The sequence below is a fragment of the Aspergillus nidulans genome, chromosome IV (assembly GCF_000011425.1).
Source record: "Aspergillus nidulans FGSC A4 chromosome IV".
In the NCBI taxonomy this organism is placed as follows: Eukaryota; Fungi; Ascomycota; class Eurotiomycetes; order Eurotiales; family Aspergillaceae; genus Aspergillus; species Aspergillus nidulans.
Window position 1 is genome coordinate 2,262,982 of NC_066260.1, and position 14,295 is coordinate 2,277,276.

Here is a 14,295-nt window from a genome sequence, read left to right on the forward strand (position 1 = left end):
CTCGGCTTGCGTGCCGTTAATTTCTTCTTTCTGTCAGCGGTGGCCATCATCAGCAAGCCGTCTGACACCGCGACCAACGACGACCCTCCTCGGTCTTGTACCTTTATTCATCCTTCCATGGCTTCTCCCAACTTCCGCGATGACTCTATAAAGCCCCAGAACCTCACCGATTTGCCTTGCTCACCCTCTCCTTTAACCGACTCCGCAGCCCCACCATTATCAGACCCGTCACCCTCAACGTCGAAGACCGTCGGAGCTTCGCTCTTACGTGACTATGCCTTGCATATAGACCCTTCACAAACTCCGAACGAAGTCGGCCGGAAGGACTCTGAAGAGTCTTTTACACCCGCTGCCAGCACCGCCTCACCGCACCGTGTGCCGGCGCAAGAAGACCACTCACCATCGTCCAACCCGACTGCCTTCCCATTTCGCGCAGCGTTCTCGGTGACGCGGCATAGTCGGAAAGCCTTCTCTTGCGATTTGATACCCAGACAAACAATCATGAAAGCCCTCGCTTCGCGACCGACATCGAATCACCAGAACTCCAATATGCCGCTGGCGGCGCCCTTTGGTCTTCAGAGTCCGACCTCTCCCTCCAGTCCTCCAGACGAGACAGAGCGCCGTCCACACACATCATCGTCGCAGAAACTCTCCGCCGCTCTGTCGAATCTACAGCTCGCATCAGACGCTGATCGCGTTCCCACTACCCGCCTTATTATGCAGTCGCCGTGTTTTTTCCATAAGCGGTTTGACGATGCAGTAAATCTCCAAAAGGTGCTTGAAGAGATAACGGATGACGAGTGGCTGTCACACTCCCGCCTTTTGCAGACGGCAACAGGAGTCCGGGAGGTCTCTAAGCAGCTCCAGCGCCGACCGATAAAGCGCGCGGTCAAGAATGTCATGATCGTTACAAAGGCGCGTGATAATAGTCTAGTCCACTTGACTCGTGAATTGGCGGAATGGCTCCTGTCTACACCACGTTACGGGAGCGACCTCGGCGTAAATGTGTACGTGGATGCTAAGCTACGGCATTCAAAGCGATTTGACGCCCAGGGCCTGATTCAGAAGAACCCAGCTTATGAACATATGATCCGCTACTGGACTCCAGACCTCTGTTGGACATCTCCAGAGAAGTTCGACCTTGTGCTTACGCTGGGAGGAGATGGGACTGTCCTGTTCACGTCCTGGCTGTTCCAACGTATCGTCCCGCCTGTCCTTTGTTTTTCTCTAGGCAGTCTGGGGTTCCTTACGAACTTTGAGTTCGAAAATTACAAGTCTCACCTGAACGCAGTCATGGGCGATGTCGGTATGAGAGTCAACCTTCGAATGCGATTCACCTGCACAGTTTTCCGAAAGGACCGGAGTAAGGGCGCGGAAGCCGGTGCGGTGGAAGAAGGCGAGCAGTTTGAGGTGCTCAACGAGCTTGTCATCGATCGAGGGCCGTCGCCATATGTGTCGAATCTTGAGCTGTACGCGGACAACGATCTGCTTACCGTTGTTCAAGCAGATGGCTGTATCTTTTCCACTCCGACTGGTATGTATTTCAGATTACGTTGAAAGCCAGGTTACTTACTCCCATAGGCTCCACTGCCTACTCACTGTCCGCTGGCGGCTCTCTCATCCACCCCTCTATTCCTGGAATTCTCCTCACACCCATTTGTCCTCATACTCTATCTTTCCGTCCCATGGTCCTCTCCGATTCTCTTCTCCTCCGCATTGCTGTCCCGTCAGGGTCTAGGTCGACGGCATACTGTTCGTTTGACGGCAAAGGCCGTGTAGAACTTCGCCAAGGTGACTATGTCACCGTCGAGGCGAGCCAATACCCCTTCCCAACCGTTGTTGCCAACAATGGAGAGTGGTTCCAGAGCGTCCAGCGGGCGCTTCGCTGGAATACACGTGGGGCAGTCCAGAAGAGCTGGCATAGCGGCGATACCTCTGTGGATGCCGCCGATGATGAGAACGAGGACGAGGAATGGGACATAGACACCGATGCCGGGTACAACGGCACCGATAGCGGCCTTGGACCGAGCGAAGACGGCGACGCCGGATCAAATAGTCCCATGAAGCGGCAGATGAGTCTGCTTGGGATGCAGCCGTGACTTTCTTCTGTTTTCTTTTTGACGTATTGCTCTGTGTGCTGGACTCCGGCTTGCACTTGGATTATCTTGGATGGGTACCATTATCTGAGCATTTCGATATTGGGTATGTCAGGGTTTTGGTTTGTAATAGATTTGCATTACATGAGCCAGGAAGGCGACACATGAACGGATTAGATTTCGGTCTGTCTACGAATTATGGACACTTCCGTGTTATAGAACTGGAGGAGCACCCGCATAACAAACAGCTTACAGCGTCTTAGCGGCGCTCCTTCGCTCCTCGATTCCTTTTAGACTTAGAGCTGATAACGATAATCAACTTCAGACACCACTTTGATCCAAATCAACGTAGCCAACAGTTTTAAGGCTTGATGGATCAGATGTGCGTCCTTTAATCTCTGCCATCCTTTTACCGCCTCACACAGTCCCCTCACCAAACGTCTCTCCTTACGATCCTCCTTCTCTCTCCCTTCCTCTTCTACCTTTCCTCCAGCAACTCCATTCTCTCTTCACTATCCGCCACCCGAATCCAATTCCCAAAAAGCTATTACCTCACCCGCAATGCCCGAAGCAAGATGCTATGCCTACAAGCGTCCGGTGCCAACAGCTAGATTAGCCTCCAATCAACGAGCCCACTTAGTTTCAGTCTCCCAAAACCTGACTCGCCAGAACCCGATATCAAACCGGGCCGAGGCAACAACTGCTCTTGAGAATACGGTGAAAGCTTGAACTAGTCTCATTATTCGACAGGTTCATTCCACCCTGGCCATCTTGAGCAAATTTTGTGCAGGCTAGCACATATGTGTTCCTCAAAAGGCCCGCCCTGATCCCCTTCTGTGGGCAGCTGAATGGCTCATACGATGGTTGATTCGAGCATCTACAAAAACACGGTTGATTCGAGAGGAGGGTGTAATGAAAGCTACCCTGCTGCGTCTGAGAGCGGTACATGGTCTATTGTTGGATTACTTGAGAACATACTCAATCAACGATAGGGAATGCTCTCCAGAGATGATATAGCAGGCACATGATCAATGCAAACTGCTTCGATTAGAATCCAGTCGACTGAGTTGCACGGCAAATGCCACTGGCAAAATTCAAGGGGCTATGACCCCTGTGAACCAGGACCAAGATAGCATAATATATCTCCAGGCTCCATGCATTGATATATACCGCACAGTATACGGGCTCGGCCACCCTGAGACTCCAGAAGGCAGTTGCCATTCCAAGGTGTTTCTCCATGGGAAACATCTCCAATTCATTTCCCGCTTCAGGATGTTTCCGACTGGTGTCTTATTACTATCCGTTGCATAGGCATTCGTCTTGGGTACATTAAGCCGGCGCATTGCCTAAAGCAGATAACCAGCGAGCCTATTACCTCTTCATTATTGGTGACCTGGCCTCCTGAATGAACATATATGCGATGATTACTTATACCTGAGCAGGAGTATCCGGTACTGAATGCCTTTAGCGGCCGGTTAATGTGTGCACGCAGCCCCTGCAAGCTGCGTATTATATAGCATCTCAACCGCCCTCCCGACTCAGGGAGCAAAGACATGCTGGCTGGAGAAGAATACGTCGAGTACCTAGGAGTTGGTTCGGTGATTCCAAGCTCGCTCATTCCGCAGACCTCGGCGTAGCCAATGCTCGGATGTGTGCCTACCCCGGAAACTTGAACATCCGTCGCGTGATTGCACTGCAAATCCAGGCTTCATCTGCGCCATGAGAGCGGTTTCTGCTGTGATAACTATATTATTTTTATCAAAGAATGTATCCAGTAAGGTCCTGCGCCAGTTACTGTGAACGATATGTGCTGGATCAGTCGCATCGCGAATTACGCCGTGGGGTGGATCAACTGAGAGAAGATCGTACCCAGTAGCTCGAGCCTGCCACAATGTCGTAATGCATGACAAGATGGCTGACACTAACCAACTAGCTATACGAGGACCATCTAGAAACTGGTTCCCGTCGGACGTCAATGTGAGCTTTAGGGCCCGTCTCAGTTCCCTATTAACAATATACTTCATCTTGGCCCCGGTGTCTTGGTCTTGAAGCTCTTTTCCCGCGGGAATAGGCTCGGCTAAATACTCAATACGCTTCAGCCGGCTGTTGAGACCGGCAAAGTCCACATCCAAGCAATGGCACAAGACTTTTCAAGCGAGCTAACGCTGACGGATTGCGCCACATCCGAATTGCAGGGGGTTGTAGCTAGCGCACAGGGCACACTCCTCGGCAAGCTGCCCTCTCAGAGTCTTAAGTCCAAGAACCTGAAGCGAGGTCCATGAGGTCACGGAGTTCAGGACAGTTATTTTTCCGTCCATATCCTGAGCTGAGGACTGCTTACCAGACTGATCTGTCAGCGACGTAGCTCAGTAAAAAGCGGAGACCCCTAATAACCAACCCCAATCCCCAATCTCCAATCCCCATGGGCACCGGCCCCCGGCTCCATACGGAGCCCAGGGTGAGGGTGGATCGGCCCGGGTCTGGGGAAGGCCATTGGTGGATCTGATTTCTCCGTCGGCGGGTCGGCAAGTGTTGTATGTGACTACTGGCAAGACCATTTACCGATGGGAAAGTGGATGAGTGAGCAGCTGAATACAAATACTCAACCCGTGTTTCCTTGTTGCTAGGAAAACGTTGTGTTTTCTGTTCTTTCCTGGCTCTGTAGCACCTAGCAGTGTTCTGGGAGAGCAGTCCAGTCACCATGTCTTTCTTCAAGAACTCCCGAGTATATATGCTCAGTGCCGTGGCATACATGGGGTCTTTCCTGTTCGGTAAGTCTTTATCTGGGACGAGGGTCGTATGGTATCCGGCGAGCAGGTTGCTGACTGAGGACAGGCTACGACACTGGGGTTATGGGAAGCGTGCTCGCGCTTGACAGCTTCAAACACGACTTTCACATGGCTACCGGCAGTACTGGTTTCGCGAGCAGCAAAGAAGCCGAGATCTCATCTAACGTCGTCGCCCTTCTAACAGCAGGCTGTTTCTTCGGCGCCATCGCAGGCGCCATCGCGAATGACCGGTACGGACGTAAGAACTCGCTTCTCGTGCTCTCCGTGATATTCATGATTGGGGCTGCAGTGCAGACGGGCGGGAGGGGAACTATTGCATATATCTATGGCGGCCGCGTTATAGCGGGCTTCGGCATCGGCGGCATGTCGGCCATCACTCCCATCTATGTCTCGGAGAACTGTCCTCCTAACGTGCGCGGTCGTATCGCCGGTTTGTTCCAGGAGTTCCTTGTGATTGGTGTGACAGTTTCGTACTGGCTCTGCTATGGTGTCGAGAAGAATATTGCGCCATCGACGAAGCAGTGGCGGATTCCAATTGGTTTCCAGCTTGTGCCAAGTGGGCTGATGTTCATCGGCCTGTGGTTCCTGAAGGAGTCGCCCCGCTGGTTGATGAAGCAGGGTCGCCGCGAGGAGGCAACGGCGTCGCTCGCTTTCACGCGGCGCGCTGATCCAAACAGCGACGAGGTGCAGCAGGAACTGGCTGAGATCCGGGCGTCTATCGAAGAGGAGCTCCGCTCCACCGAGGGCGTCACCTGGCGCGAGGTCCTGCTGCCGGGGAACAGGTTGCGATTCCTCAATGCATTCTTGATCATGTTCTGGCAGCAGTTCTCCGGCACGAACAGTATCGGGTACTACGCGCCGCAGCTGTTCCAGACTATCGGAGTGGCTTCCACCGACACCAGTCTTTTCACCACGGGTATCTATGGAGTCGTCAAGGTCGTTTCCACAGGTCTTTTCCTTCTTATCGGAATTGACCGGTTCGGTCGTAAGTGGTCTTTGGTCGGTGGAGGTTGGGCCATGGCCGTCTTTATGTTCATTCTGGGTGCAGTCCTGGTTTCATACCCCCCTGTGAACACTGACACAATCTCCAATGCAAGCATTGCAATGATCGTAATGATCTACCTTTACGTTATCAGGTATGTGATTATCCTTTTCCCCCTGAATCGTGATCAGCCCTAAGCTAACTATGACATAGCTACTCCGCCTCCTGGGGTCCCATCCCGTGGGTATACATTTCGGAAATCTTCCCAACGCGCCTGCGGGCCTATGGTGTCGGCATGGGCTCGGCCACCCAGTGGCTGTTCAACTTTGTTGTAACAAAGTTCACCCCCTCTGCCATTAGCAACATTGGCTGGCGCACGTTCATTATGTTTGGTGTCTTCTGCTTTGCTATGGGCTTGTGGGTGTGCATCTTTATCAAAGAGACCAAGGGAAAGAGGCTTGAGGATATGGACGACATCTTTGGGGGAAAGACCGTCGAGCAGATGCAGAAAGATATCGAGCAGGCAGATGTTGAGGAGCAGACAGAGGTGGAAAAGACCCAGACAAGACATGAAGAGCAGGTGGTTCGTTAACTGACAGCTTGATTGCTCCTATGATATGGTTAAGAGTCCGCCCTCTACTGACTGTGGTTGAGTGTCCTTGCACTTGCTTTATCCCGGTTCCGGGAGATCTGCCAGATATGGTGGGCTCTCTGGCATTGTGTCCGTGATAGATACAGAAATAGTTACACAGGTCAGAGAAGGCATACGAATTGGCCAGAGACGGATAGACAATGCTATCAACCTGATGCTCCACTAAAGAAAAGTTACTGACTGCGTGAACTTGCCGGGCTGATGCAATTGCAGGTGTAGAGGTGAGAATCGGCCAGATCTGGCGCTGGACAGGAGTAGACGGCCGTACCGGCCACAAGAGAACCTCAGGGTGTATTTTTGTGAAGGCTAAAAGTTGAGATCGCCCCCGCACAAATGTTCCTTGATGCGGTGACTCGTAATAGAATGGACCCTTCCTTATTCGTAGCAACGGCCAATGGCTGCTGGGTTGTTGGGCTCATCCGACCCATTACAGATACACACCATGTGCAAAGAGCTTTATTTAGTTCACGCTTGTAATCATACTGACCAGTCGCAGCTCTCAGAAAGTAGCGCTGCCAATTCCTCAAGATACTCCTTATCCTCATCATCGAAACCCGACGGCTCGGCGCAGTCTATATCAATAATCGCGACCGTCTGCAATGGTCAGTGCCCTTCCCAACGGTATGGAATAACCAACTTACCTCGCCGCCCGCCAGAATCGGCACCACAATTTCACTTCGACTACTCGCATCACAAGCAATGTGCCCGGGGAACTCCAGCACATCGGGAACAACGACCGTCTCGCGCTTCGCCGCCGCCGCCCCGCACACGCCGCGACCAAACCGGATCTCCTGGCAAGCTGGACGGCCCTGGAAGGGACCGAGCCAGAGCGTTTCTTTCACACGAGCGGCTTCTGTCGATTCAGCTGTCTCTTTGGAAGGGAATTGATCTTGGCGGATGTAGAAACCAGCCCAATTCACGGAGGAGGAGGGGGCCGGAAGCGCGGCGTAGGCGTGCCAGAGGAGGGAGGCGACATTGGAGAAGTTGCTGACAATGCTAATCAATATCCTGACTTGACCATATAGATAGTCCAAGGGAAGGGTGTTTTAACTACAGTCCACGTACCTGACCCAGTTGCGCTGTCCTGTCACAAGGCCCTTGGCTTGCTGAATGACCTGCGCATAAATCTCGGCTTTAGAGCCAGATCCGAAGTAAGAGGAGTCTGCGTGGGGCTTGGGATGTCAGCATTGAAGACCGTCACGTCGGCTCATGGGCTAGTATACCATGTTCAATTAGCTTGACCGGTGAGGATCGCAGCTTGTAGAGGATAGAATCGCAGTAAAAAATTATGGCGATAAGAAAGTGGGGTGTACTGTACGGTGCGGGGAGCTTTACAGTACAAGACAACAAGAGTATAGACGTGGACAGCGAGCTACTTACCCGACCAGACATCCTCTTTCTTAAATATTTGCCTGGAATGTTCTTCTCATACTGAGCCGCAATTCCGCCATTTCAATCGAATAAGATCGATCTCCAAAATCTATCCTATCGTCCCTCGTCACTCGGCTCGAACTGCTTATTTGGGTTATCGCGATAAGATAAACCTGCAGTTGGAGCTGTTGGAGTCTTGGAGCTATTTCACGCTCTATTTAAACAGCTTGCTAACATTGCTTTCTTCCTAGACAGATTTCGTCATCCAAATCAATCCCCGTCGTTGAAAATGGACTTCCTCGCCGTAGGACTTGTCTCCATCCTCTCCCCAGTCCTCGCAAGGGAAATTACCTTTCCTCCCATTGCTGCCATCCAATCAGACCAATTCATCCTCGGTCAGCATGAGAAGAATATCGACATCGTCAGCGGTAGCCAATTTTCTGGCTTAACCACGTTCGCCCATATCCCCTATGTTAACTGTTTCATTGACAGCGAAGCCGAATCAACACCGTATGATATCGCCATGCTTGGGGCACCATTCGACACGGTAAGTCATGGAACCGGTACCGTCCATGTTGCTGCGGCCTGCTTACGTCGGTTGTGCAGGGAGTCACGGCTCGCCCGGGCGCAAGATACGGACCCGGAGGTATCCGACTCGGCTCGCGCCGCATCCAAGGTTGGAACATCTACACTGGGCAGAACGTCTTTGAGAGTTGGGCAAAGCTCGTGGATTGTGGGGATGCGCCGTTAACGTGGTTGGACAATACGGTTGCATTGAAGCAGCTTGATCTTGCACATAAGGTACTTTCATTTTCACTTTCTGTCTTTTCCGGGAATGCGAGGCTGAGGTTATGGCAGGTCATCTCTTCGCGTGCAACGAACAGTACGGAGAATGGCCGCACACCGCGTATTGTTACCCTGGGAGGGGACCATACGACGACGTTGTCGGCATTGAGGTCGACGTATAAGCATTTTGGGCCGGTGTCGGTGATCCACTTTGATAGTCATATTGGTAAGCTTCTTCTGAGTATGGAGCATCCGTTGCTGATTGTGGTAGATACGTGGGAACCTGAGGTACTAGGTAAGCTATCTTAACTCGAAATGGATTGAGCGGCATTGATAGCGATATCAATAAACTAGGCGGCGGTATCTCTCATTATGCGTAGGTGCGCATCCTATATTTCAAGCGCTAAACTCATTGAACAGTGGCGTCAATCACGGGACATTCCTGCACATAGCTCATGAAGAGGCAGGTTATCCACTTCTATGATAGTGCAAAGACTCACAAGAATAGGGACTCATCCGCGACAACTCCATTCACGTCGGAATTCGCGGCCCCGTCATCCGTCCTAAAGGCGACATCAGAAACGATATCCGCTGCGGCTTCTCGATTATCAAAGCCCGGGATCTAGATCGTCTCGGTGTAGCCGGTGTAGTGGAGGAGATCAAGACCCGCGTTGGTAACAGCAAGGTCTACATCTCGGTGGACATTGATGTTTTGGATCCTGCTTTTGCACCAGGTACCTATTTCACCCCTTGGTGGAGAACCATTGTCCGCTGATTCTAGCGGTAGCGACCGGAACCGCAGAGCCCGGCGGATTCACGACCCGCGAGCTCCTCTCTATCCTCGACGCTCTGCGCGGCCTGCCGGTCGTTGGCGGAGACGTGGTCGAGGTAGCGCCAATCTATGACACCATGGCGGAAACGACCACGCTAGCTGCGGCGGAGGTCGCGCATTCTCTGCTTGGGCTGATGATTGACACTCCAGTTGTTGATTAGACCATTCGAACAAGAAGTGTGCATGGTATGTACGTATGTAGTTCGCAAGTATGAGGACCCAAATATGTAGCTAGGCTCTACTAAAATTATGAAGGCAGCTTGATTGGTGTTGTAGAATCTTTCCTATTGCAAGATCAAGTTTGATCAATACCGAAGCCATGAACTGAAGTGATTCATCGCCAGTGTCTACACCGTGACCGACAAATTACACTATCCTTCCTCATAAAGTATATTGAACGAATCATTCTCGCACTGCAAGGAAACTAATAGAAGTATATTCATGCCTGAGGCGACTACTTGACCATAGCCCTAAGATATACTGGAAAGGTGAAGACGAAGAGCACAAGAAGGCCGAGGAAGAACTCAAAACAATGCACAGCAAAAGCAAGCACCAAGAGGAATAAGATGCTAAATGTATTTTTTTTAGTCTGGGTATCGGGACTTAAGCTACTTTTGCCGATGCTGTGTAGCATATGTAGTTGCCTAGTCGAGTTCCCGGTTGGATTGTTAGGTAACTCAATCAAAGCTCTATATTCTCTTGTGTCCATCTCAGAAGTCTCACACTAGGGCAATAGATGTGTGGTATGTGAGCGCAACTTCTGAATTTCCGCACCCAGACGGGTGACTTCCACGAGGTTACGGCTTTGTCTTTCGCTGGTAGGGCAATAGGTCGGGGTTTTTTTTACTCGAGTTTGAGAGGAATCCTGATAGGAACATGAAATCGTGACTGAGTTCCAATGAGCTGGATAGCGACGTCACACCATTTTGCAGGCAGTACCTGAGGGGTCGGATGTGACTGAGATGGTGGGTGGAATGTGATTGTGGCGCAACGAGAGTTCCTGAAGGCCTCCAGGAACTCCAGCGGTAGCCGTCTACACACACTCGTCCAGAAATGGACATTGGTGATAGACGGCCTTATGACCGCCGAAACCTGATTTGAGTCAGCCTATATTTATCGATGATCCATTCTGGGTCAGCCGCGACCTGACTGGGCTTTGTTGTAGCTTTCGATCGGTTCCACGCAGTCGGATCACTAGGAAGTGATGTAATCTAGCCCTAACTATCGGCTGAGCTGCAGGATTGACCAGATATACCAGTCGGCGTAAGCAGGTCCCGGCATTAAGCGGCGCAACTACGAACGCATCGATCTTCAGCAACGCGTATTCTATATGCTTTCGCGGACGACGAGTGGTCGTGAGCTGAAGCTCTCAGAGGGGCCCGGGTGCCGGTGGTCGTCTGATCATCGGCTAGCGTGGCTGAATGTCCACCTGAACACACAACAATAGAGGGCATTGCCATGATACACCAAAATAGAGACTGAGACCGGGAATGCTCAGGTAATTCATAGCACGTTGCAATCTGATGAAGCGGTGTAAGATGCACCGTATCCTCTATTGATCTTTGCGCCCCTGGTCGCGTCAGTATGAAGTCTTGCATGAGATGAAGTATCATATAGTATATAGTATACTGTACCTGCACCGGCAAGTATGGAGGGTGAAACAGCTCCCTTGCATCTCAAGCCCACCGACCTGGCTTGACTCAAAGCTGATGGCTGCGTCTGCCTTGATTTTGTCTCTGTTGCGTCCTCACTGTCTCTAAACCAGGTTGGGTCAGCCGAGTTCTTCGCATGCGTATACCTCTATTTGTTGAGTGACTGCTGAGAAATCCTCATCAGCTGGAGGCCTGTTCGCACCCTCGATATATAAATCGAGCTGAAGATCCATCAGAACTGGTAAATTCCTGTCGAATCTGACCGTCGTCATTCGTCTTCTTATTTATTCCCCTTTCGTCCCCCTTCCCGCAGCATGCAGCCACAGTCCGCTGGTAGCCGACCGGTGCCGAGAACTGCTTCTGTGCGCCCTTGAGTGATGCACGTCCACAAACAACCTCGATAGCAGCTTGATCGCCGCGTCTGACATAGACTGAGATACGTAGATTGCTGGAAATAATTGTACGCTCATCTCGTCTCATCTGCAATCCTCTCTTGATTTCGTTCCTGAGCATGCACTGGGCAGCCTTGGTACCGCTTCATGGTGTGGTGCCCCATTTGCTTTTAGCCAATGGGCCATGGTTGGGAGCTACCAATGACGCCATACTCCTGTGCCAAGACCTGTTCCTTTCCCCGCAAAATCGACTGATTGACCATAGTCGATGGCTGTCGTGAGACCATCTTGACTGGAATCTATGCTGACGAAGGGGGAAAAAAAAGAAATAGGAATCTGAAAATAGAGCCCAACTAGCAGAACGGTCAACATCCATTTTTCATCCTCAATGAGGAGTTGAGACAGCAGAAAAGACTCTCATCAGCAACTGGAAGATTTTCCCTAGTTCCTGATCTCCCGGGCGCCACCACTGTCACGGTCAGATTCGCCAACCCATGGCTTCTCCACGTAGTCCACGCACTTCCTCCTATTCAACTCTGACCTCCTCATCCATTTCTTCCCCTTTACTGTATCCGTCCTCCTGCAGTTCAGCAGATTCCGTCCCCCGTTGCACCAGTAAGTTTGTCCCAGCCAATTCTTTATCATGCCGATCCTCCCCTCCAATCGCCCTTCTCCTTTGGTTCAGGATCTCAATCTGACCTCTGATGATGCTTCTTCATGTCCATCTCACACCTGGCACCTCCACTTGACACGTGTGGAATACTTCGTCAATCCTTTCTGGCATTCTCTCTAGCGTATCCGGGCTTGCTAACCATGTTTTGTTCAGCCAACTTCTCGTCTCCTTCTCCGTCTCCTCATCGGCTTCACACTCGTGACCATCTGGAAAGTTTGATCGCCAAACACGGTCGGCCGACTCGCTTCTCCCTTTCATCCCTTGATGAATTGACTACTACCCGTTCCACTTATAATCCTCCATCCCCCCTCCCCCGCTCTCGTTCGCCTGTCCCCGAACTGTCCGATCTGTTTGAGGACTCCTCTTCGAACTACCATCCCCGGTCAAGGCCTATACCGATACCCAGGACGTACTCTACACGCGAGGAGGATATCCCTGTCACGCCGTTGACTGGACGATTCGAGCGAGACTATTTTCCTCATCGCGATAGCTCACCAGAAAGAAATCAATACAAACGCACTCTGCCCCGGCACCGTCGTTATTACAGCGACAGAGACAGAATGCGTTCTGATAGCTCGACCTTTTACTCTCCGGTTGCTTCGACCATGTCCTCGTCGGGGCGTCCCGACTCTCCGCAGCAAGCTCGCGGGCAAACCACAGCCAAGTCAGCCCCGACATTCCATCTCGGTGATCTCCCTCGGTTCCATCCCGCTGTCTACCAATCTTCGACCAACTCTCAATCCATGGCTGCGCCGCCGTCGCCACGCCAGTCTCGACAGAGCGTATATCGTCCGTCGTCGTCGTCTCGAGATCCCGTTTCTCAGTACCGGGAATTCTTTGAGGGCGTTGTTCTTCAGAAACCCGTGTCACGCCCACTTTCACCCAGTCCGGCTGCCCCTCGATTGAATCCGCTCAATAGCCCAGGCCCTGTTACGCCGCTCGCGTTGGAAGAGGCTGGTGGCTACCTTTCTGCAGGCTCCTCCAATAGGTCGGAGCTGTCACGGGAACTCCAGCGTTCGGCGCCGGCGCCTGATCTGTTGGACCGTATGCTTGCTCGGGAAAATGACAAGGTTAGACAAAATGCACGGAAGTCTACCAAGGGGTGGTAAAAATAGAGCTCTTCCCCCGACATTTTACGTTCGGTCTTATTATTTTTCTGGCAGTTTGGCCATGGTCTCGCGCTTCTTCAACTCCTACCCTAACTTTCGACTCTGTATTTGACATCACGTTATACCCCGCATCGGCATTGCAAGCACTGCAGCTTTAGCTTATGGCCCGTTCAATGTTAAGGCCTACCTCTTTCCCTGTACCAACGCTCGTTATAGCCTTTCTTTTTTCTCCTTCCGGTGGACTCTACGGCCTTCCAGGGTGAACAGTACCTAGATTAGATCCAGATCAAAGCATTATTTTAGACTGTTCGCGAACTACGACGCCTATTGACATTATACACACATTCTCACCTGCTCATCTCTTTTGCCAAACTAGCAAAAATACCAACCCGACAAGCTCCAGCGGCGGCTTTACCGAAGTTTGCAGGATATGTGGCCGACGTAGGGTATAGGGCGATCTATCCGTGTTCTTGTACCCCAACGGCTGCGGGGAACCGCGATGTCAGCCAAGAAGAGCAATTGGACTAGTTATTGGATCCTAGTACTGTGACAGTTACTGGTGTCCAGAGTAGGCAGTATTACATTGTTATTGAGGATGAAGCTTTGCTCGCCATGGCTAGAGTTCCGCGTCCCAGGGTAAGGCATCTTTCGGAGGTACCATACTACACAGTACATTCTCACTGGAAGCAGTGGTATCTTGAGCCTGCTGTGCTGGACCATGGCAATAGACCTATATACCTCTGAGAATTCGCGTCGAGACGCTGGACCAGCTCTAGGACAAAACATTTTAGGTTAATTTAACCTTTCCCAGACTACTACTACTCCGCAAAATTACTTATATGTTTCCAAAAGCTTACCTGGTTCTAGCACACACAATGATGCAAAAAAGCGATCGTCAGTCCAAATCTCTTTAAGGCCTGGGCGGCCTCGGAGACGAACTGATGCTCCCCGAACAACTGGG

General features: G+C 51.5%; 6 protein-coding genes across 6 annotated transcripts, besides 1 other annotated feature; 4 read left to right on the plus strand and 2 right to left on the minus strand.

The window, feature by feature from the left end:
• Positions 1-14,295: part of a sequence feature (contig 1.130 1..308583(1)) that runs on past both edges of the window.
• Positions 118-2,099, plus strand: ANIA_07666 (putative NAD+ kinase Utr1; the record flags this gene model as incomplete). Its single annotated transcript, XM_675843.1, has 2 exons — positions 118-1,534; positions 1,582-2,099. The coding sequence occupies 2 exons, from the start codon at positions 118-120 to the stop codon at positions 2,097-2,099; spliced, it is 1,935 nt and encodes a 644-aa protein (XP_680935.1).
• Positions 4,798-6,459, plus strand: ANIA_07667 (sugar porter family MFS transporter; the record flags this gene model as incomplete). The annotated part of the gene is made up of 3 exons (XM_675844.1): positions 4,798-4,867; positions 4,932-6,021; positions 6,081-6,459. 3 exons carry the CDS (start codon positions 4,798-4,800, stop codon positions 6,457-6,459), a joined length of 1,539 nt encoding a protein of 512 aa, XP_680936.1.
• ANIA_07668 (L-methionine (R)-S-oxide reductase) lies at positions 6,997-7,762 on the minus strand (the record flags this gene model as incomplete). The annotated part of the gene is made up of 4 exons (XM_050612056.1): positions 7,743-7,762; positions 7,585-7,691; positions 7,161-7,506; positions 6,997-7,113 (listed from the first exon to the last, which is right to left on the minus strand). The coding sequence occupies exons 1-4, from the start codon at positions 7,743-7,745 to the stop codon at positions 6,997-6,999; spliced, it is 573 nt and encodes a 190-aa protein (XP_050468015.1). The 5' UTR covers positions 7,746-7,762.
• ANIA_07669 (agmatinase) lies at positions 8,160-9,781 on the plus strand. The gene is made up of 4 exons (XM_675846.2): positions 8,160-8,437; positions 8,497-8,964; positions 9,185-9,410; positions 9,458-9,781. Exons 1-4 carry the CDS (start codon positions 8,180-8,182, stop codon positions 9,667-9,669), a joined length of 1,164 nt encoding a protein of 387 aa, XP_680938.1. The 5' UTR covers positions 8,160-8,179; the 3' UTR covers positions 9,670-9,781.
• Positions 10,765-11,292, minus strand: ANIA_10995 (uncharacterized protein). The gene is made up of 2 exons (XM_050612057.1): positions 11,143-11,292; positions 10,765-11,068 (listed from the first exon to the last, which is right to left on the minus strand). The coding sequence occupies exons 1-2, from the start codon at positions 11,181-11,183 to the stop codon at positions 10,789-10,791; spliced, it is 321 nt and encodes a 106-aa protein (XP_050468016.1). The 5' UTR covers positions 11,184-11,292; the 3' UTR covers positions 10,765-10,788.
• ANIA_07670 (uncharacterized protein) lies at positions 12,366-13,647 on the plus strand (the record flags this gene model as incomplete). The annotated part of the gene is made up of 1 exon (XM_675847.2): positions 12,366-13,647. One exon carries the CDS (start codon positions 12,366-12,368, stop codon positions 13,332-13,334), a length of 969 nt encoding a protein of 322 aa, XP_680939.1. The 3' UTR covers positions 13,335-13,647.